This window comes from Alligator sinensis, unplaced genomic scaffold, assembly GCF_000455745.1.
Source record: "Alligator sinensis unplaced genomic scaffold, ASM45574v1 scaffold19_1, whole genome shotgun sequence".
Lineage (NCBI taxonomy): Eukaryota > Metazoa > Chordata > Crocodylia > Alligatoridae > Alligator > Alligator sinensis.
The window spans coordinates 3,438,714-3,463,187 of NW_005841916.1; the positions used below are offsets into that span (position 1 = coordinate 3,438,714).

Here is a 24,474-nt window from a genome sequence, read left to right on the forward strand (position 1 = left end):
AAGAGTGGGAAGGTGTTGGTAAACTAGCTGGGAGAAGCTGCCTGGTCAGGCACCTGCAGAGGGAAGTCCTTTGTTTGGGCTGGAAAGGCTTGTACTGCAGAGACAGAGACCTGCAGACGAAATCCTGTCTGCATGTGGAGGTGCTGGGGGAGACAGCCCAGAGAAGGAGCAGGCTGTAAGAATCCCAAATCTGCATGGGTGTGTCAGGAAACACTTAACCCCTAGTGTTTGCAGGAGGTGTATTTTTCAGATGGAAACTAAAGAAAAAAAAGTCTATTACCTGCAGTGGCTGATCAGAGACTTGTTTTTTTTGGGTTTTTTTTGCTGAGTTACCAAGGAAAAGCAAAGAGTCCACCTTCCCTGGAGCATCAGAAGCCTCGCCTCTGCCAGTAGTTAAAGCTGTATTGCCATTTATTGTTATGGGAAGGGGCGTGTGACCAGAGGGAAATCAACCTGGCTTATGGGGAGGAAACTGCTTTAAAGTGTTATAACCAGGTGAATGCAATCATTGAGGTTGTTTGATGCAAGTGGGACCACCCAGTGTGGTGGAATTATTCATCTATTGTTGCAATTGTAAATTCTATTCAAATTGTTGGTTTTTATTATTAACTATTGATATACAATTCTTCTCTTGATTAATTTCTTTTCTGTATATAGTTGTGTATAATAAAGAAACCCATTTGTTTACTGGCTTTAAAGTACATTCTTGGGCAGTGAGGTTGAGGGACACACCTCTCCAAGGGGCAGCTCAGTTAGCAGACCTGCCTGAGGGGGGTTCCCAGGGCTACTGGCACCTTGAGGATCCAGAATCTGGCAAAGCGCCCAGCTTAGCATACCGGTGAGGGTTACACTAGGAAGCCCTTGATCGGGGCTCAGGGACTGGAGTGGGTAAGGCCCTTCCCTTTCAGGCTGGCCTCCCCCTTCACAGGCTGCTCTAGTGGGGCAGAGGGGCTCTAAGCCTGGCTCTGGCAGCCTCTCCTACCTGGACTGCTCCCATGCCCCTGACTCCCATCTCTCTCTCTTTCTCTCACCCCCCCACTCCAATGTTTCCTGGGATCAGGAGCCCACCCAGGCTGGGGCTTCATTTCTCAGCACTGGTGTGGGCATGCAGTGTGCCAGCAGGTCCTGTCCCATCCCATGTGGCAGGCTGGACATGCAGAGTGTGAGATTCATAGGGGGGATGTGGGGTTGTAGAATTTGTGGGGGGGTATGGGGCCTGTTTGGGGTTTGGGGGGGTAGTCCAATGTTTCCTGGGATCAGGAGCCCACCCAGGCTGGGGCTTCATTTCTCAGCACTGGTGTGGGCATGCAGTGTGCCAGCAGGTCCTGTCCCATCCCATGTGGCAGGCTGGACATGCAGAGTGTGAGATTCATAGGGGGGATGTGGGGTTGTAGAATTTGTGGGGGGGTATGGGGCCTGTTTGGGGTTTGGGGGGGTAGTTTAAGGATACACCTCCTCCCCCCTGCACAGTGCACAGCCCTCCTGCAGCACCAGCAGTGGCCATCAGGTGCTCAGGGCCCACTGCTTGCAGACCCACCCCCCCACCCCAACATAGTGTGGCCCTGGCTGCCTGAGACCCAGTGCTGCCTATGCCACATGGTATGGGCCCAGCTCTACCTGGCCTGGGGGCATGCACCTTCAGGCAAGACCAGGTTGCCCTTGCTGTCACCTGGGGTCCTGGTACCGCATGCAGGGGCTGCATATTAGGCTGGACCAGGTCCTGCCTCCAAGTGCCCTGCACACCATTGGGCTGGGCCAGCTCCATGGAGGCAGGACCCGGCCTGATGTGCAGCCCCTGTGTGCAGTGCCAGGACCCAGGTGACAGCAAGAGTGGCCTGGTTTTGCTTGAAGGCACATGGCCCTGGGTCGGGCCAGGCCCATGCTACCTGGCACAGGTAGTGCTGGGTTTTAGGCGGCCAGGGCTGCATTGCACCATGGGGGGGCACTGAGCACCCAATGCCAGCAGGGGGCCCTGAGTGCCTAATGGCTGCTGCTGCGAGGCGGGCTGCATGCTGTGCAGGGACGGGTGGGGAACCCACCCCTCCTGAGCAGTCTCCCTCACCCCCACACAATCCCTGCCCACAAATACACATCCCTACTTACTGGGGATAGTGCCTGGGTCCGGGTTACTGCTGCAACCTTGCCCCACTCTTATTTGCCCCAGCATGCTGAGAAAGGGAGCAGCCATAGAGATGCTCTGATCGGGTGCCAGAGTGTCTCCTTGGAGGACTCAGCTTCTGGTTGCCACATTTTTCTGCAGGGTTTGTATTTTTGGGGGTTTTTTGTTTTTTTTTTTTAATACCAATGTTTGCCAGTGTCCAATTTAGAGTCCCCACTCTAGATCGCGGGGAACATTTTTTGTTCCCAGCATGCCTCTTGCGGCATCTCAAACTGCTTTGAGATGCTACAACAGGTGCGTGTGCACTCATCTGGATGCCCCCATAGGGTTTAATTCTATAATTTGCACATAAAAATTGGGAAAAGCCAAGGAGAGAATGAGCTAAAGCTCAAGTTGGCAGGGAGTCAAAGACTGCAAGGGTAGCTGCTCCTGTGCCTTCATATAGACCACAGACTTGATTTATTGGAACAGTTAAGTCCACACTGGGTGTATTTACATGTGATGCTAACTGCACAGTAGCCTAATTCTACTGCAGTAGCATGCAGGGCAAAACCCGTGCTAATACGTTACTGCACAGTAGTATCAAGCTGCTGCACAATTAGCATCACTAAAAAGCCATGCGCTGGCAACTACCGTGCAGTAGCATCAGTTAGTGCGCATTTAGTACTTGGTTATGCGCTGTAACATTAATGAACATGTAGATACACTCACTTTTTGCCAGAAATGAAAGCAGTTTATGACAAGTTAAAGCAAGGAACTCAAAAATAAAATATGAGCAATTCCTCCCTTTTTCTGAAAATGTTATGATATTATGAAAACTTGTGTGTGAAATCTGCAACGATGGCAGCTGGCTAGCACAAAAGAGGATGAGATCAAATTTCCCAAATGTACATTTGACCAAAAGAAAAAAAATAACAGCACCTCAAAATCAATTTATTAATTAATAAATTAGAAATAAGTTAGAAATATCATAGAATTCAAAGACTCAAGAGAAAATACCCAGCTATTCTGCTAATTCTGTCATGTAGAAAATTCACAAGCTAAATGAGTATGTGTTGATAATTTGAATAAGTCAAAGTTGTTTTTCCCCCTAGTTTTTAATAAATGACATTTCCTTTTTTTCTTTGTCTGAGATTACTGGCATCAATCCATTTTGTTTTTCTGCTTAATCTAATAACCCTGAAGTTTCTCAGAGGATTTAATTTAACTTCAGAGTCTAACTTTGCCTTGAGAAGGATCAGGACCATAAACTTCACCAAATGCTACAGTGAGGACAGGATAATAATTCAATTCTCTACACAAAATTGGGGGGGGGGGAGGAAGGGAGGACGAGAGAACAAAATATATTAAGGTTAGAATTCAGCAATATAACAGATAGGTAGGGGCAATCTAGACTATATTACTTTATGTACCATATGATTCAGTTTGTAGCTGCTTTTTATCTCACTAAATCAGATTTAAAGCAGAACTGTTAAGGCGTCACTGTTAACAGAATCAGCAATTTAGCCCTTGATGTAGGGACGCTACTGATCCTGTTCCCACTATGCATATACACGTTTATTTCTTTTTAAATCTCTGTTAATTTATTATTATAGGCTAGCTTTTGACTGTATTCTAAAAGACAGTACATTCACACGTAGAAAACAGGGATACACAATCCTAACCTACTTCACTGACAAGCGCACCTACTTACATAATAGAAGTGTCTTTGTATGAGCTGTTGTTGCTTGGAAAGCTCTAGTAAAAAGTAAAATGTTTTGTGTGGAATCTCATCCCCCTCCACATACTGTTCCCTTATCTGAGAGTTTCTTATTTGTTCTTGATCAACCTGAAAACATAGAGATCACAGGGATGTAACCAGACCTTAATTTCTTCTTCCCTTTCTAAAATTGCATCTTTCTGCAGGGTCTTGCCTTCTATGATAGCAAGCAGAGGTAAATCTATTATTTCCCCCCTTCCCAACCCTGTTATCCAAAACCCATCTAGACTCAGTTCTCAGAATATGTTGGAGGGGGGGAAAAAGGCTTCACAAAAAAAATCAGAACGCTATATTTTGAGGTTTCTGTCTTTTCATGTACTGTTTAAACCACTCAAGAGCTCTTCTAATAGTAGTGTCACAGTTTAAAGCTCTCAGGAAATTTACTAACCTTAAATTACAGTACTTATGGGCATTCTCCAAGTGCTCCATCTCCCTTAGTTGTATATTGTCTCTTAACTAGTGTTTCAGTTTGAGCTTGGAGTGCAGTAATTTTCTTGGTGGTTTCTTCTCCAGGCTTTCCTTGTCACTATTTCATCCACTACTTTTTCCAGCTCCTAAACTCCAGAGTCTGTTCTACTAGCTGACATGCAGAAAATATACCCTCTTGTAGCCTCCTGCTAAGAGCCAGGTATAAAGACTCTAAAAAAGCCTTTTCATCTATCCCTTCAGAACAAAGGAAAAGCTTAGATTTCTTCATAACAGTGGCTTAATTTCAGCAATTAACTACATTAGCTCCCCTTCATCCACAGCTGCCAATTGTCATGTCAGAATTGGTTGATGGTTCACTTTCCTAGGGCTTAATAATAGAGGGCATTTTTGGGGGGCAGGCTATTTGTAGATCAGTCATAATATGAAGATCTCACCTAGTTATTAAACATGCTAGAAAAGCTGGTTTACTTATCAGTTCTGTATCTCTCATAATGCCTGTCTACTAACTTTCATCAAACGCCAGGATCTTTGTCTACATTGCCAGAATGCAACTAAGTGGTCATTAGAGGCCACAAGGACCTCTACACTGACAGGCTGAGAGCACTAAAAGGAATAGCTTCTGTCACTTGAAGAAAACTGGGTAATATGCCAAAAACAAAAGAAAAACAAAACCTAGTGATTTGATTTTTTATTAATGTCATGCTTATTGACATAACAGGGATCTTAGAAACGTGCTGGAAGAAGGAAAATCAATGGGATGCTGTAATACCAGAAAGCAAACTATACAGGAATGATACAGTTTGTACTGATGGGGGGAATGGTACTCTACATCAAAGACTGCATCAAGTCAAATAGGGTAGATTTTTCAAGTGATAAGAGGTACCATAGAATCCCTATGGATAGAACTTCCATGTTTCAACTAAAAGAAAATTCTTCTGAGGATATATTATCAACCCAACCACCCCCAACCTAGATGGCAGTAGCAAGCTAGACATACTAGGGGAGAGAGGCTACAAAAGCAGAAAACACAGTAAAAATGGGCAACTCCAGTTATTCACATATAGACTGGCTCAGTCTAACCTCAGGCCAGGATGCACTGACCAAATTTCTTGATATTAAAAAAGATTGTTTTCTAGAGAAATTAGTCCTGGAACATACAAGAGGAAAGGCCATTTTTCACCTAGTCCTAAGTAGTTCATAGGATTTGGTACAACGTGTAAGTGTTACTGAGACACTCTGCAATAGTGCCCCCAATTAAATTGGATGTGACATCCATGTAGGACAGGAGACAAGAAGAAAATCTACCATAGTAACAGTTAACTTTTAAAAGAGACACTATACTGAAATGAGGAAGCTAATCAGAAGTTTAAAAGGGTCCCTAAGGAGGTGAAGATCTTGCAAGCAGCATAGCCACTACTTAATAACATCATATTGGAGGCACAGAACAAGCATACAACACAAATCTAAAAAGGAAAGTAGACCAAAAGATAGCCAACATGGTTGAATGGTAGAGTTTATAATAAACAGAAAGAGGCTTCTTTCTAAAGATGAAAGACAAATCCTGAGGAAAATAAAAAAAAGAGAAAAACTCTGGTAAATCAAATGTAAAAGGCTAATAAGACAAACTAAGAAATAATTTAAAGAGAAGCTTCCTAGAGAAATAAAAGGTAACAATAAAAATTACTTTAGGTACATTAGATGCCAAAGACCTGTCGGGGAGTCAGCTGGGTCTTTGGATGAACAAGGTATAATGGGCACTAGAGGATGACAGGGCCATTGCCGAGAAACTAAATGCATTCTTGACAAGGTTCTTTGAATGAATCTGATATCTTTTATTAGACCAACTTAAATAGGTGGAAAACATCCTTTTTTTAGCAAGCTTTTGGGTTTAAAAACCCTTCGTCAGGCTGAGAAAGCCTCTACAGTTGGTGTGTGCTCTTCCTGGATGGAATGAATAGTCTTCCTGGGGGAGGGAGGGGAAATCAACATGGTTTTGTCAAAAGAAAATCATGCCTCACCAACCTAGTAGAGTTATTTTAGGGTGTCAATAAGCAGGGGGATCAGGGAGATCCAGTTGACAATGGACTTAAAAAAAAAGCCTTTGACAAGGTACCCCAACAGAGGTTTTTAATGAAGTTAGGTAGTCATAGGATTACATGGAAGGTCCATTAATTGATTAGAAATTGTCTTGAAGATATAAAACAAAGAGTGAATATTAATGGTCAGTTTTGGGGCTAGAAAGAAGTAAATAGTGGGGTTCCCAGGGATCAGCATTGGGACCAGCGCTGTTTAACATGTTCATAAATGATCTAGAAAAGGAGGTGAATAGTGAGGTGACCAAATATGTGGATAACACAAAAATATGCAAAGTAGTAAAGACCAAGGAGGACTTTGAGGAACTACAGAAGGATCTGGCACTATCGAGTGAATGGGCAACTAAATGGCAGATGAAATTCAATGTAGTTAAGCATAAAGTGATGCACTTGGGCAAAAAACAACACAAATATACCTACACTATGATGGACTCTATATTACCTGTTTCCACATTAGTGGAGTCATTGTGGACAGTTCACTAAAAATCAGTTCAGTGCTCAACAGCCATCAAAGCCGCAAAGAAGATGTTAGGAATGTTAGAAAGTACCATTATGCCTCTTTATAAATCCTTGGTGCACCCACGCCTTAAATACTGTGTTCAGTTTTGGTCCCCACATTTTAGCAAGGATATAGAAGAACTCCGTTTCTTAAAGTTACGTTACGCAGAGTTAGATGCGAGTAATATGGAATGGCAGACATGCATTTTGGGAAAATTAAATATACCGCTAAACCAAAATAATTACTTTCCCCTGTAAAGAGTTGTCTGCTAAGCCACATCAGAAGGATGCGATTGCAGTGAGAATCCAAAAAAACTAGACTACTGAGTGGGAAGAGAAACACACATTGGATTATATTAGGAAAGCAAACTAAGACTCTGCTGTGGACTTCAACACTCTCTAGCAGAAGATTGTGTCTGTTGTGGATTATATGATACCTGGAGGAAAAAAGGGGATGCTTATGATAAATGGGTTTGTTTTGCTTTGCATGTTTCTTTGGCTGATGCAGCCTGTTTTTGACATAGTATATGAGAACTCTCTAATCTTTGATTTGTCTGATCAAAAACAAGATATTTACATGCCTTTAAGTAGTTTACGTCACCACTGTCTCCTGTATCACAGAAAAAAGGACTTTATGACTTCTGATTGGCTTGGGTCTTTTTAGTTACCTAAAAAAGCTTGCTGTGTAAACACCTATTTTGTGACACTCATTTCTCTTTAGCACAAGGATTAAGCCAGAAAGGAGGAGGCACTATTTCCTAGAAGTATTGGAAAGGCATATTGTGCTTTGTCACCAATAAAGGAAAGATTCACAGAACAATATCATTGTGGAGTACACAGCTAGACTCTTATATGGAGTACTGCATACCCTGTGGGTACCTGGCTGTTAGAAACGTAGCCTCTGTAGAAGGGAAATAAAGTAACATGAATTCTAGGAGCAGAAAGTCTTAGTAAAATCACCTAAAGCACTATGTTTAACTTTTATGTGGGAAAAATCTTATGTGGAATTGAATAGATTATATGCTGCTTCAACAGCTCTAGTAACATGTGGACTGGAGTACAGTGGATGTCCACAAGTATTCCCAGAATACTGCTGGGAGCTGACAGATATGCTCAGATTGTTTTGACCTTGAGGCTATGAATAAAACAGCCTGAAAGAAGTGCCCTACTTCATGCAACTGGAAGAAATTTTTGTCTATTTGTTTTCTGTGAAATTCATGCAAAAAAGTTCCCCCAAGGAGCCAGTAGATTCTATTAGTGGATATTTTCTTGGCTCACAGGAACATGTTTATGACTTGTGGTATGTAAAATAATGGACTCATATTTTTTTTCTTCAAGAACCATACTGCTATGTTAAAGTTTTGCAATCCAAAGTGGTGAACTCATATATTTGGCAGAAATTGGTTTCCTCCTGAAGTTGAATAAGGTCAGGAAATCACTTATTACTTGTCTAGTTAGGTGCTGTAAAATGACTTAATGATCTATTTCTATCTTTTGGATTCTCATAGGCAATCAAAGGAGGATCAGGAGAAATACATGCGGTGAGATGTTCAGGCACAGCTTTGAGAGGGAATGTAGACCTTCCATCTGGGGATCATCTTCCCTTGAATTAACATGAAGACTTGCTTAGGGGACAGACAACTTCAAGAGAATTCTTTTACACCCGCTGGTCTTTATGCATGGCCTTGACTAATCTGATATGAATCACTATCCAGTGGAATAAGCTGTATAACCCCAATATAAAATATTGCTTCATGTATACCTTGCTGGTGTACATAAAAGACTGGCCAGGGTGACATCTTAGAGACTGAAAGTGCGTGCAGATGGTACATTTAGATCAACCGAACTAGGGTTAAGTTGATCTAAATGCTGATCTGTGCAGACATTTGGGAAGGTTAAATTGGGCAAACAATGGCAGGCTTGATCTAAATTAGTTCATCTGAGGAGGTGAACTAACTTAGACCAGGAACAGGTTAGCCCAATCTAGTGAATACCTGAACATGTTTGGAGTGAAGCCTGGGGCTAGAAAAGCCCAGCTGCTTGCCCGAGTCCCAGGGCTGCACTCTTCCAACCTGGCCCCCCAACTGAGGTATTTTTAGCTCCCCAACAACCCTCCCCACCGACTGACCAGCCTAACCCGATCTGCCAAATCCCCCCATGGACCTGCTAGCCCTGCCTGATCCCCTCCCACCCTGAGTTCTTTACACCAGGTTCCCCATGTGGCTTCTGGCACCAATGAATGGCTGCACACACTGCTCCTGATCTATGATCAAGCAGCTTAAAGCAAGCCATGTGATTGTAGACTGGGTGCAGACTGGGTACATGTTTGCATATATCCTAACTAGTTCAGAGAGGTATAAACTTTCATAGGTGACGGCCAACTGTCAGATGTTATGCAGAAAGAAGGCATTCTAAATAGAAGGGAAAATGAAATACAAATAAAAGGGAAATGAAATACAAAGTCTAGGGAGGGAGGCACTACTGAGAGAGGCGAAGGCGGGTTGAATAGGTCAATAAGGGTATACAAGGCAATTAATTCACTGAGGGACATAAGGGTTATAAAAGCTAGTCCAAGTGATGTGATAAGAATCCACTCTCTGATTAATATATGGCACCAAAGTTATCTGATTAAGCAAAAATATATTGACTCCAGATAAATCATGAAGTGGTCCCTGGACTAAGTATGCTGTTCAAAAAAGCTCAGTCTGATGCCACCTAAACTAGTCAAAAGCATGTGCTAGAAGAGCAATTCCTGCTAAAACCGTCACAAAATGCTCTAATATAATTTTGTTAATTTGCTATTGAGGGGTGCTCAGGGCATTGTGGGATACAGTCACAGACTCTGGCTCCATCTTGACATTTGTTTTAGTATAGATCTATGGCTGAAACCATTATTCTCTGTAATGATTATAGGCTCTATCTTGCAGTCTTTGTGATGGACAACAACAGAGATAATAGAGGTTAGCTTTTCATTTCACTCTTAAAATACACCTGTCCTTCCAATATGCATCTTGATTGTACGTCCTAAATTGAACTATTAGTTACATTGCCCCTTTTAAGATAAAGGCATGGTTCAAGCATCTTAAGCAAAGACAAGGGGAAAAACACTTTCCCCCTCCACAAAAATAGGGAGGGAAAATCACAGGAGCATTCTGGCTTCCTTTACCATTTTGAATTTTCCACAGATTGATTTGATGAGTTACCCTGAACTAATGCATCCTTGGCCTGAGAGAAGTAATAAAGAAATACATATAGTACCTTGCTGCAACTGGGTACATTAACAGGGTAGCCTGTCCTCTTTAGAGAAGGCAGCTAGTTAGACTGAAGGGCTGCAGCTGGGGGAAGGCTAATGAGGGTATGGCTTACTGGGAATTAAAAATCACAGCAGGCAGAACCACGGGCAGAGTGAGGGAGAAGCACGAGAGGTAGGAAATCGCTGTGCTAGAAGGAGGGCCAACTTGGGGAGGAAGACTGAAGCCAAAGTGGACCCATCTCAAGGGTCCAGATGATAAGGTTTCTGCTTACTTTGCTTTGTGAAGAATTGTACATAACTGGGGCAGGCTGAGAGGCTTTCTAGGCAGAAGAAGGCAGCAGGATGAGAGACTGCATAAGTGCCTAGGCTGCTGAGAGATGCTCAGGGGAAAGACAAAGCCTGGCTGAGAGGCCCAGAGACAGCAACCTGTTACAGGTACATATATTCCAATGATGCTGGTCCTCCTGTATGCTGACTGAAGTTAGCTCAGTGGTTTATAGTATAGACAGGGCACCCTGATACCAGCTTAGCTTAATGGGATAATTGCATGCAAGTCACGGGCAGTGATCTTTCTGCTCTATTCAGTGAGGTGATGCCCCACGTGGAGTTGTGTGTCCATATTTGACCACTCCTTTTCAAGAAAGAGGTGGACAAATTGGAATCAGACATCTCAGAACCATGATTTACAAGGAAGGTTTGGAAGCTCTGAGATTATTTAGCCTACAGAAGAGAAGACCGAGGAGGGATTTTATAAATCTTCAAAAACATTAAGGGCTATAATAAAGATAATGGTAAGAGATTATTCCATTTGCTCAGAGGGGACAGAACAAGAAGCAGCTGTCTCAAACTGCAGTAATGGAAGTTTAAGTTGGATATTAGGAAGAACGTTCAAACTATTATGGTGATTAAGCTCTGGAACAAATTACCTAGAGTACTGTGGAATTTCCAACACTGGGTTTTTAAGAACAAGTTAGACCAGTGGTGCTCAATCTCCAGGCCATGAGGTTCTGGAAATCTGGAAGTGGGGAAGCAGTTACAGCATTAACTGCTGTTCCTCTGCTGCTGACAAATTTCCATACCCCTGGGGAACCCTATAGGTTGGATGATGTGGCCCTGCAAGCTAAATTGCTTGTCTGTAGTGGGGCAACACGCAGGGTCACTATGCAGCTGGATTTGGTGCATGGGAGTAGGGCCAGCGCATGGTCAGGCCCCTGCATGGGGTTGCAGTCATGTGCTGACCCTGTGTGCTAGATCTGGCCTGCAGACTGGCCCTGTGTCACTTGTTCAGCCTGTGGGGCTGGAAGGGTGAACAATGCTGAGTAAGACAAATGCTTGGCTGTAATAATTTAGGTAGGGGTGATTCTGCCTTGAGCAAGGGGCTGGACTAGATGATCCCCTGTGATTTCTTCCAGCCCTATTTTTTCCTCTATGATTCTATAATGTATCTTTGATTTATTCTGAAGAAAACTTGCTCATGCTATAACCAAAGAGATGGGCACATAGAAACCCCCCCCCTCAAAAACAAGAGCAATAGGGCTGCGTGAAACTTTCGTCACTGACTCGATTCGGCGGAGATTTGACCCGATTTGGCAGCTGAATCTCCAAATCCAAATTGAATCAGGAGACCCTTTAATCTCTCCAAATCGAATAGGAACCCTCCTGTGGGATGCTCCATCTGCCCCACCATCTCAGTATTTTTGTGCCACTCCTGGTACCTTGAGGTATGTAGAAAAAAACATTTAAAGCTGTGTCTATGGCTAAATCTCTGATTCTCTGAATCAACATCGAATCTTCAGATTCAGATTCGGCCGAATCCAATCGGGACAGTGATCCAAATCAACGAATCAAATCACTGCCTCCTGAATTGGGCCAAATCTGAATCAAATATGGCCCACTTTGCACACCCCTACTGAGCAATTACTCTACGATGCTATTCATTATACACTTACAGAATAGGTAGCTATTGAAGAGTTCAAAAATTGATGAATTTATTTATTTTGCCAAAGAGGGTGAAATCCCCATTGCCTCTGTTTAAATTTCCTTATGGTTTCTCAGTGGCTTTAGCCCATTTTAACTTGTCCCTAAGAATAAAATCAGTAAGACATCCTATATTTATTCCTCCATTCATCTCTACATTCAATGTGACATAATTGAGGTTTTGAGAACTAAACAAATGAAACATATATAATGGGAAAAAGGAATAAAGTTTTGCACTGTTTTGTTTTTGTACTGACCCCTAATGCTGGAAGTGGTATTATTTAAAAATAAAAAATAATGAATAAATAAAAAAACCAAACCCCAATGCTGAGACTAATATATCTGACCTTGTTTTTTTTTTCTTTTTCCTAGCTTGCAGTTCTACATAGTGATGGTCTTTTAAAATGTTGCTGACATTACTGAAACCTTTTTTTCAGATAACTGTTCTTTGGTTTAAACTTAAAAAAGCTATTGTTTTGCAAAAACCCTGGTCCTATTATAGGAGCTATGATGAATTTGCCAGAACAAATAGGATACTTATTACAATACAGTTACATTAGATGAGTTCCACATTGTGGTTACAAACCACTTCTTAAATTGAAAGTACTTTAGAAAAATAGGTTAAAATAAATTATTTCATGCTAATCTTCTGGCATTCTGTCTCTGTTCCTTTCAAGGGGAGCTCATAATTCCATGTATTCTGGCAGAATGCTTTATTACGCCTGGTGTCTGTAATCAATTTAATTTCTATGGTGCAGATTAACATTTACTTGAAACTTTCATATATCTGGTTAGGATTGTTAATGCTATATTAATAATCAGATGAACATTTTATTGTATTGAGACTACTATTTAGCTAAACTGCAGATTCAGTTTATTCACCCATTCATAGGTCAGGTTTGAACAGTATTCTCAATGTTCAAGAATTGTTCATTTATGAGATAAAGCTATTCTTCCTCATAGCCAACCAAAATTCACTTTGATAACATAATGAACTTGACTATTAATATAATTGGACTTAAATCTTGAACATAGTCATAACTTTTTTTTCTTACTGGATGGCAGTGCTGTAGCAACTAAGTTTGGTACCCAGGGCAAAGGTCATGGCAGCACCCCACCCCTGCCCTGCACACAGATCTGGGGGGCACACGTACCCCAAGCTTGCCCGGGAGTGCACACAGCGGTGGGAGTCACCCTTCCCCCATCTCTGTGCCTCCCCAAATGAGCCACTCATGGCTCCATCCTGTGCCCCACCCTGGCTGGGCAGTGCCTGTGGGTGCCCCTTTGCTTTGGTGGCCAAGGCGGTCGCCCTGCAAGCCCCACACTTGCTACAGCACTGCTATTACCTCTCCGCTCCGTGTTCTTGGGGAACCCTGGCACAGGATGCAGCCTGACTCACAAAGAATTCCCCCCTCCCCCTACCTGAACAAAAACTGATTCCAAAAGACAATGAAGATGCAGTGGGAGATGCACCTAAAGCCCTCCAGATAAGGGAGCAACTGCCCTAAGTCTCATTTGCATCTGAGATGGAACCAGATGACCATTCATTTACATGGAAGATGGAGAACAGAAAGCCCGAAACAAAGACTGCAGTGAATTCTGGGATCAGAGAAGCAGGGGAGTACTGCATGATGGGGAATCTGTGCTCCAAATGCTAATCAACCCACATTGATACACACCCAACTCAGCATTTATCAGACCAATTCTAATCTGGATTTACAAAGGACCGCCCCCTCATCTAACCAGAAGTAAATTTTAATAGGCATCTGCGATCATACATTCCCCGGTCCCACTATAGGAGGCCTATTTAAACTTGATTGACTAAAACTTGGTTGCTGGGTTAGGGAATGCTGAGGCAAGAGACTGAGTCAGAGGGGGTATGGGCAACATTTGAACAATGGTTAAAGGTTCATCACAGTGTCCAGCCCATTGTAGCCCTGACCACAAGTGTTGTCATACTTTTCCTGGGATGACTGGTAGAAGTCTTCCCCACAAAAGTTGAACACTTCAAGTAATCAACCCATTTCAGTAAGATCTGGAAAAGTCATGCTAAGCTGAGGCTTATTCACAACAGGTAAAAATCCAAAACCCTGATGCTGCAAGCTATCTATTGTTTCTGAAGAAACAATGAGGTATCTCATCCAATATATCTGCTATCCATACGAATTTCAAGCTGGCTCCTAAGTGTCTGGTTATTCCTTAAAAACGTATGTTTTCCTGGTTGTTAATCAGTTTCTTGAGATATTCCAAACCAGATAACCCCTTGTCAGTAGAAAAGACAATTATTTACACTATTAAAAGAATGCTTTCAAGAAGCTGAACTGAGGGTATAAAAATCTGTAAAAAAGTAGCAAGGTGTGCTTCAAGAGGAGAAATCTCTCTGACACCACCCGCTGTTGTTCTCGAGAAGCTGGAAGAAACAGATTGTCTCCCTTCAAGGATTGTGCTGAGAACTTTACCTGTCAGCGTCAGCATTGGAACCCAAATGCCTTGGACTGGTGAGATCCCAGCTCTCGCTCTCTCTTTTCTCTTTTCTCTCTAGGCACAGATTTCTGAACCTGGACTGTATTAGTTAAGCTTGAGCTAGGTTTCCCCAAATACTTAGTGAAACCAGGGTAGCATTGTAATTGTTTGTGGTTGTTTTTCCTTTGCATGTCTGTTACTACTAGTACCATTATATGCTTCATATACTCAGCGATAAATAACTTTTATAGTCAAACTGGTAGTAATTGGGTATATTTTTTCCTTCTCTACTTCTCCTTCCCACTTGCTCTGCAGCAACACTTCTTTTACCTAAGCTAAAGATCCCTGTGAAGCCCAGAAATACTGTGGGGTCTGCTCATCAAGAGGCTGCCCCTACTAGGACAGTTAGGACAAAAAGATTGGGATGTGCTGAGCTTGAAACACATAAGGGGATCAGCTTGTACAGGCTGATTGACCCAGTTTGGCTCAGACATGCCCTAATGAACTGAATGCTGGCCCACAAATGTGTTAGCTGGACACCCAGCTGGATTCAGAGGTATTCTGTATACCTGTGTGCTTGTGTCTGACTGCAGTTTATTGTTGCTCTGATTAACTGATTCTTGGCATATGAGGATGTCAGCCTGTCCATGCTGATCAACCCGGCCGGGTTAGGCATGTCACGTTAATCTGTGTGTGTTTGTGTGTGTATGACTGATTTGGTGACCAGAGGAACCCAGTCCCATTAAAACTGAGTCCTACAAGATAGCTCCATTGGAAGTGAGGACTTGCAGAAGGGAGAGATACAGCTCCATATAGAAACATAAGTAACACAAGCAGCACATTGATAGAATTACAAAGACCCTAGAAATGTGTCCCTAGTAAATGAGCACACCCCAAAGTGATGGGCAAATCTGGTAACACTGCTAGATGGCAAGCTTGAGCAACATAATTTAATATCTAATATACAATATGGGGCTTTATCTTGCCCTTCTAGGTACAGAATTGCCAGGGAATTTAAATGAGAGTTCCGGACTCAGTATCTACAAGCTCAGACATCTGGCATTATACTTGTCTGAAGATTTTAGATAATTTTTCCAGAGCATTGTATATCAGTATTTTCGGTACAAATGTAGATGATAATTTTTTCTTCAATAATGTATTCTCCCTTCAGAGAAATGCGTGAAAAATGCCACCAATGAAAATAGTGGAGAACTTTCAAACAAACCAAACCAAATTAAGAGCACAGAAAAATCTGTTAATAAGCTTGTATGGTGATGCAAATTTGAGTTGATGGATCCAGATGCTAACAGCAAACTGCAGCTTATCCCACAATGCTAAACTTAGAAAGACCAAAATGAACTAAGCTTCTCATGTTAAAAAGGAAGCACTTTTATTAATATGGTAATATGGGACTAACTTGAGAATAAAAGTGATAACTACCTTCTTACTTACCTAACAGTTTATTAAGTGTTTTCAGAAGAAGATGGAATAAATCAACATACTGACAGACTAAATGTTCATTTAAAAACATAGTCACAGAGAAGTAGAGCTGGAAGGGACCTCCAGAGGTCATCTAGTCCAATCCCCTGCCTGAGGCAGGATCATCCCTATCCAAGCCAGTCCATACAGCCATAATCTAAACTCTACATAAGAATACCCTCAACCCTGACACAACATAGCCCTAACACCCTAACCTGCTATGAATAAAGCAGGGGAACCATGGCAGCCAATGTCCTGCTTCTACAAATGTTGTCAATATAAGCTCAAGTGCTCCCAGGTAGAGGGCCATGCCCCCTGCCATAAAGGAAGGCAAAACTCCCACAGTCCATACCAATCTGACGATGGGATAAAATTCCTTCCTGACCCCAAATATGGCAATCAGTCTGACCCCAAGTGGAGATTAAGCTCCTCTAGCCAAGAACCTCTGGCTTTGCTCCTAGCACGAGAACTGGCACTCTCCAACTGAAGTCCCCACCCTTGGCTATAGCCGATACCCAATGTCTCTGGGGAGGTTTGCAAACACCCTTACATATATAACAGAAAAAAGGCAGGGGACAGAGGAGGGAGCCACCAGCAAAGCCCAGAAGCATGAGATATACCCATGGTAAAAAATAGGCATAGCTACACCTAGATCATCCTCAACCGGTGGCTGTCTAACTTCTTCTTGAACACCTCCAGTGATGGAAAGCCTACAAACTTCCTTAGGCAGTCTGTTCCACTGCCTCGCTATTCTCACAGTGAAAAAGTTTTTTACAGATATCTAATCTAAATTTCCTTTGCTGCAACTTCAAGTCATTAGTCTGCATCATCCTCTCTGTACCAAGAAAGAAAAAGGTGCTTGCCCTCTTCTCCATGACAGCCCTTCAAGTATTTGAAGACTGCTATCATGTCCCCTCTTAAGCATCTTTTCCATAAGCTGAACATGCCTAGATCCTTCAGCCTCTCTTCATATAACCTGCCTTCCAAGCCTTGACCTGCATTGATCATCTTTGTTGCACACCTTTGGACCCTCTCTAACTTCTGCACGCGTACTAGTCAGCTTTTATAGAGCACTCAGACCATTGGTAGTTTATGATCCAATTATCTTCGAATGGATTTTTCATAGAGAGCAATGACCAAATATTAAACATAGTTCATAGGAGTCCATAAAATCTTTTTTAAAGAAACTTTTTGCAAATAAATACTGGGATGTGGGGGAGGAAAAGGAGGCTGGGAGCAAGAGAATGAAAAAAAGCTTCAGGGTTGGGACTGAATATCACTTAACAACCTTCCATAATGATTACATTAAGTAAATGACACTGATAACCAAATCACACACATAGATAATGAAAGAAAAATCAGTCACTTCAAACTATATGGTGCTGGGAGCACAAATGTGATCAAAACAGGAAGAACGGAACTATAGCTGGCACAATTGAGTAAACTGTTCAGAGAAGAGAAACTTACACTTGTTGTATAAGCAGCTTCAGGGTCATCCTCCAACACTCGTGACAGGCCAAAATCAGAGACTTTACACATGAGGTTACTGTTGACCAAAATGTTACGAGCTGCCAGATCTCGATGTACGTAGCCCATATCAGAAAGATACTTCATGCCAGATGCAATTCCACGCAGCATGCCAACCAGCTGGATGACTGTGAAGTGCCCATCATGTTTCTGCAAGTAAGTTAAACTGTAAGTTCAAAGTACATGTGTTGTTTTGATGAACCACAGGTTACATTTAAACATGGTTATAGCTTTATGGTCCAATCTTACACTCTTAATTAAGCAAAACCCCTAGAGAAATCATATTTTCTCATTTTCTTATAATGTCACTGGCAGCCAGTTCCTCTTCCCAGCTCTCATGCCCAGCACCCTGAGCACAATACTCTGCACTTTTTCTCCCTACTCTTTTTTGATTTCTGCCTTTTAGCCAGGAAGGAGTAGTTTGGGGCGGGCGCCATGTTTTTTATTTCTGAACAGTACCCACCCACCACATGTCCTCTCGACTCTAAGACAAGGAATATGATCTTATGCTTAAACAACCAACCTGAAAGCTGGGGCAGAGTATCTGGCTTTTTACCAGAGATTTCTTGTTTGGCCTTCAAGAAGTTACCTAGCTTCCCTGTGCTTCAATTCTTTCGTTGTAAAATGAAGAGAATACCTCTCTACCTGACAGGAGCATTAATAAAAAAAGGCAAGTACTTAGATATTACATTGATGGGGCCATATAAGTTCCTAGATGGTTCCTAGAAAAATAACAATGGGCCTTTTGTCTGGCTTATGCCTACTCTGTCAGACTGTTGTAATAAACTGCTTACAATAGCAATTTTGTGACCTCTGCTCATAGGTATTTAGTTTCTCATGGATTATTCAGTCAGCTAGCTTTTAGGTTAGTAGGAACAGCCAAAAAAACCCCTAAGCAACATTTTCCTGCAAAGTGAACCTTTTAGTTGTTCTTTCAATCTCTGTAGGTATTAGGCCACTGACAGATGTTCAAATAAAGGAAAATTTGATCCCTGATCCCAACAATCGTGCCTTCTGCCATACTACACATGCATGGGAGCAGTGTGATTTATTTATTTTTTTGGAGTCAGTGATCAGATCCCAATTGAGCCCTATTTGCTAGTGCAGGGGGAGCCCGGGATCATGGCCATGATCCTGGGCTCCCCCTGCACAGGCAAGTTGAAAGCCCGGTGGCAACAATCAGCTGATTATTATCTGGCTTCAGGACAGTACTGGGGCTCCAGCTGATCCTGGTGTGGTCCTTGGAGCCGGCTGATAATCAACTGATTGTTGGCTAGTGGAGACTGTACCAAGGCTTGGTTGAGACCTCAGTGCAGTTCTAACTTTGCCACATCATCATAATGGAAACCAGCCACAAAAATATTACACATTTTGTGTAATTTTTTTTGGCAGTTAATTCCCTGAATGTGTGGCTGGGTTACTATTTAAGATGTGATTAACAGAATAATTTCATTTTAAGTTTAACATCTGCCAAGTGCCTTAGGCTGGATATTAACATTAGCGAGCAGGATATTTTTGTTACTTCACACTTCAAAAGCTACCCTTTAAAAATAAGATTTTGGAAGAATAGCTTAACAGTAAAAGCCACCGTGAAAGTAAGGCCTAAATTCCACAAAACACTAAAGCTCATACTGAACTAAATTGAATCTCTGTGCAACAAAGCATTTAAACATACCTGGCATGCTTCACTGAAAGGGGACCAAGAATAGATCACATCATTTCATTTCATAATCATTATGAAGGTTTAATAATTGGTTTCCAATAATTCAGTCAGTATTGCCCATAGTTGTAGTGGTAACAAACACATCCAATCATCATAGAAAGAAGTTACAATAAGGATGAAACAATGGATTAAATCTTTTAGGAGGTCCTCTATGAATCAGTTTCATTTCTCCCCTTCCCTTAGCATGTTACTACATCAGTCAGGGTAATGCAGCACTGGATGCATCTCATCCACTTAGAAAGATAGCTCTTTGGGACAAAGACTGCCTTTCTGTTATGTGTTTGTTCAGCACCTAGCACAGGTTGGCCCTTATCTATGATTAGGCTCCTAGGAGCACTCATAATATTTCTAAGAATAGAGCATTTTCCTCTGAGTTGGACGGCTAATGTTAAAGAGTGATGAAGGATGCTACTGCCTTGCTACAGAGGGGGTGGTTGGCATTTCTGACCATCAGAGAAGCTTTTTCCAGTCACCATTTGGCAAAGGAATAAAATTGGTCACATGAATAAATGCTGGCAAATAATCTTTGTATGAATTTGCTAAACAAAAAATTATGTTAAAGTAATTGAGTGAAATTGCTTCCCTCGGTGTACTAATTTATCTTTCTTCTAAATCTGTGATGAAATCTCTTAACTCTAAATGAATACCTAGGAAATGAACCCTCTTCACACCCTCCTAATCCTGCCTATGGAAGAGATATATGTTCTTCACCAAGGTTACCCATTTAAGAGGTCTCCACTGTATAATTAATGTAAAAAAAGATAACCCAGACAGGGAAAACTTTAGTGTTATTAGCTTTTTATGTTACTAATCCATCTTCTAAGACAGCGCAGTACCAGATCAAGACCTGCCTCTAGTATATGCTGTACCTGCACTTGAATAATGAATTTAGATGTACTTAAATAGATAGCAATAGGGTAAAATCTTTGGTACAGATAATATGCTATTAAAGTTAAAGGATGTTTTTGCCTACAAAAAAGTAGAATTGTGGTCCTGCTTATTAACAACAATGTCATTTTATTAAACTTGGTTGGATACACAAACAAAAAGAAGGAAAAATGTAACAAACAAAAAAGAGTAAAATGATGTAATCTCTGTGCCTTCTGTAACAAACAACCCAGCTGGGAACACATTCCTTCTAAAAATCAATTGGCAAAGGGAGGTAAATGCAGCACAACAGGACAGCTTGTTGCATAGACAGTATTTACCAATAACTTCAGCACAGCGTGTGCTTTCAGTTTTCTTTTGCTGGAGACAAGTCACCAAACTACTGCTACTGGCTCTAAGTATTGTTCAATACACGCTACAGGATATTGGTTGACTCACTGCACCAAAACCCAAGGTCACAAAACCCCCCCCATAGCCCCCATGCACAGACTAACCAACCAAAATAAAAGCAGCATGCCAAAGGGGGAGTTAATGATCAGATTTATAAGCTCTCAGTTATGAATCTTCAAATCAGACTGTATGTCTTTATAAAATGATTCTGACTATAACATAACAGACAGGGACAGGAAAGTGTCTTTAAACTTGGTGCTTATCCACTGCCGTTGTGGTATTGAAACAGCAAATCTTCCCTTAGCAGTCAATCCAAAGATGCAAACTGACAAACCTCTCCAAACAAAACTGAAGTTTGATGACCCTACATTTAAACAAATTGCCTGTAGCAGGATTGCAACTATATAATGTTTCTTGGAAACATAATGACTAGCTTGTGATGGGCTTTAAATGAGGGAATCAATAAGTTTCATAATTACTTTCCCTCCTGGCTGTCCTGCAGGTACGGCTGTTCTGGTGCTATGCAATCTACTTGTCCTCTGCTCTTCCAAACGACACAGCTATATAGCAATGTTTATAGATTTAGGAGTTTTATATAATTTCTTTCTCTCTAGAGCTGGATTCACATAGGACTGTTCAAGGATCAGTGTCAGGCACTTGGGTATATTATTTCTCCACCCATGGAACAGGTGCAAGCTCAGTTTGTTTTTAAATAAGTAAGCTGCAAGCTCCAACACGTGCAACTATCCCCTGGATTGACTGCTCAAGTGCAGATGGTCAATATGGCCACCTGTGGGGAACCAGAAAAAACTGACTCAGGTGTACATACAATGTGTCTAGAATGGAACTCCCCCCCTCCCCCCCATTTTAAAAAAAATTGTTACGTTCTTTAGCATCACTAACAGTTCTACCATACCCCTGGTCATCCAGGTTTAACCCATCTGGCTTATCACCTACATCTACTTTGTCCTTTCTCATTTTCTCCTCCTTTGCTTTCTCCAAATCTCATCATTCCCTACTCCAGTTTTAGTGAGATGTCTATGCTAAACATTGTTGTCCACATCTATCATTCCAACTGCCTCCCTGTCCTTGAATCCCTTTATTAGTTTCCTGTTTTACAGCATAAAGTTCAAGATTTTATCCCAACTTTTAAAGCTCCTCACAATTTTACACCTACCTACATTTCAATTCTAATTTTATCCTATTCTTCTTCTCACTCCATATGCTTCCCTCAACCCTCTCCCCTAACTGCTCCCTTTGTCTCTTCCCACGCTTGGCTTTGCATCTCATTTCATGCTACCCTCACATATTTGGAACAGTTTCCCTCTTCCTGCAAGGTAAACCATGTTACCACTCCCAGGTCTCTCTTTAATCATTTCTTTTACACTGAATCCCGAGCCAATGTTCCCTTGCTTTCTGTGCACTGCTGTCCTTCCATGTATCATATTAGTCTCTCTGATTTAATCTGATCAGGATAGAGACCAGGGGCCAAATTTAACCACTATAACATTCAGTTGACTCAATTAAATTGTAGCAAAACCCCCAGTTTTTCTTTTTTTAAATTTTGAAATACATTCCCTCCCCTTCACCTAACCATTTTTGACTTTCTCTCTATCCCTTATAAGTGATTACAAGTAGTACTAGGTAAGCTAAGTTCTTGTATACTATTATTGTAATAAGCCCCTTTTTAATATTGTAAATAGTGTCCTGTTATGTTTGTATTAATTTTTACTGTTTTATATTGTATTCCTATCATTTTTGCATTAATTTTTATTGTTTCATATTAATACTATATGGTTTAGGCCTATGTCTGTAAAGTAATGTCAAGTTTCCATTTTGTATGTCAAGCCTCCACCTTGTGTCCTCTGCCCTATACAATATGTTGCAACTATGACTTATACCTACCCCTCCTATGTAAATTGGTTTTCCTTGAATGCCTGAAACAAAAGAGTGAATGAATGAGTGAAACACAATGATAGCAGGACCCCCTACTAAATCACCCCACCATCAAAACCAATACTTGGACCAACGACCCAGCCCTTGGAAGCATACCCTCAGCATTCAAGAAACAAAAGATGAGGCAACCCACCACTGTGCCAAGGCTGCATATGCTCAGTAAGAACATCTGGAACCCCCTGGAACAGGGCTGACATTGCCTGGACAGGCCCTCCCCATAGGAGATCATATGTAGTCTGCCCCATTAAAAGGGGTAATGAAGAGTGACTTCTTGGGACACCCTCTCCATCTGGACCAGAACCATACCACACCGCCTATGCACCCAGAGGCCCTGCTGGCGACCCCCTCTGGACAACACCTGCTGGAGAAAGACCCTGACTGGCCATTGAGGCCCCCCTCCCAGCTTGGATAGGTAGCTATCACCTCCACCTTCTCTTCAACCAAGGACTTGGAGTCTGCTTCTCTTCCCTACCTGGACTCCAACCCTTCCACTTAGTTTCTTTCTCCTGCTACCATTGTGTGAGTGTGTATGGGAGTGCTTGTGTGAGTGTGTGTGAGAACCAAGCTGTACAGTACAGTGTTCATTTAATAAAACTGTTATTTGGTTCCCTGAGTTGGGTTTTACTTTACTACGGTTCTGGCCCTGCTCCAATCTCTGCTCCTTGCCCTCTGACTTCTGTCTCATTTCTCCCTCTCCTGCTTCTGGCTCACTGCCACCTCTAACACCTGTCCCATGCTCCTGTGGCTCCAGCCATCCTGAGTTCCTCTCTGCCTGCAAACCCCTGTTTCTTTGCCATTGCCTCATCCCCACTGCCTTTTCCCCTGATCTCTGCCACTTGCTCTTTAGTTACCAAGCACCCCAAACATAGGTACCCCAAGCATACACACACACACACACACACACACACACACACACACCATACCACCCAAGTTAGGAACTCACCTGTGTGTAGGTGGGTGGTGTGTGTGTGAGCTGGCAAATATATATCTATCGTTGTGTGCATAATATACAAATTAGTGACCCGTGTATGTGTATTGAATGTGTGGGTATTGTCAACTGATTTTTGTCTAATTTTCAGTGTGTATAGTGTGTGTGTGTGCTTGAATTGGTGATAGCTGTGCATGTGTCTAGGCTGGTAATTCTGGATGTGTGTGCGTCTGCGTTGGTGGTGGGGGTGTATGTGCCTAATTGATTTTTGTGTGTGTATATGTGCATTTGCATCACACCCTCCCATCTAACAGTGCAATTTTGAGATCCTGAGAGTTGACCTGGCCCCACACGACAACAGTTACAGTAGGTATGAATTTGGCACCAAGTCTCATGCATTTGTAAACCCCCACATACATGTGGGATTCAACCCAATCTGCTGGAAACTTTCATAGATTAATAGATGTTAGGGTCAGAAGGGACCTCAACAGATCATCGAGTCCAAACCCCTGCCTAGGCAGGAAAGACTGCTGGGGTCAGATGACCCCAGCCAGATGCCTATCCAGCCTTCTCTTAAAGACCCCCAAGGTAGGGGAGAGCACCACCTCCCTTGGAAGCCCATTCCCAATTTTGGCCACCCTTACCATGAAGAAGTTTTTCCTGCTATCTAGCCTAAATCTGCTTTCTTTCAGTTTGTGACCATTGTTCCTTGTCACCCCAAGAGGCGCCCTGGTGAACAGAGTGTCTCCGATCCCTTGCTGTGCCCCACTAATGAATCTGTAGGTGGCCACAAGATCACCTCTCAGCCTTCTCTTGTAGAGGCTGAAGAGGCCCAGGTCCCACAGTCTCTCCACATAGGGCTTGTCTTATAAACCCCTAACCATATGAGTGGTCCTCCTCTGAACCTTCTCGAGTCCCTCGAGTCCAGCAACATCCTTCTTGAAGTATGGTGCCCAAAACTGGACACAGTACTCCAACTGCAGTCTGACCAA

General features: G+C 42.2%; 1 protein-coding gene across 1 annotated transcript in view; it reads right to left on the bottom strand.

Annotated features, from left to right (window-relative positions):
• Positions 1–24,474, bottom strand: part of EPHA6 (EPH receptor A6) — a 549,557-nt gene that overhangs the window by 99,409 nt on the left and 425,674 nt on the right. The window contains exon 13 of the mRNA XM_025198213.1: positions 17,538–17,747. Coding sequence (XP_025053998.1) covers positions 17,538–17,747 — 210 coding nt within the window. The remainder of the gene's footprint in view (positions 1–17,537; positions 17,748–24,474) is intronic.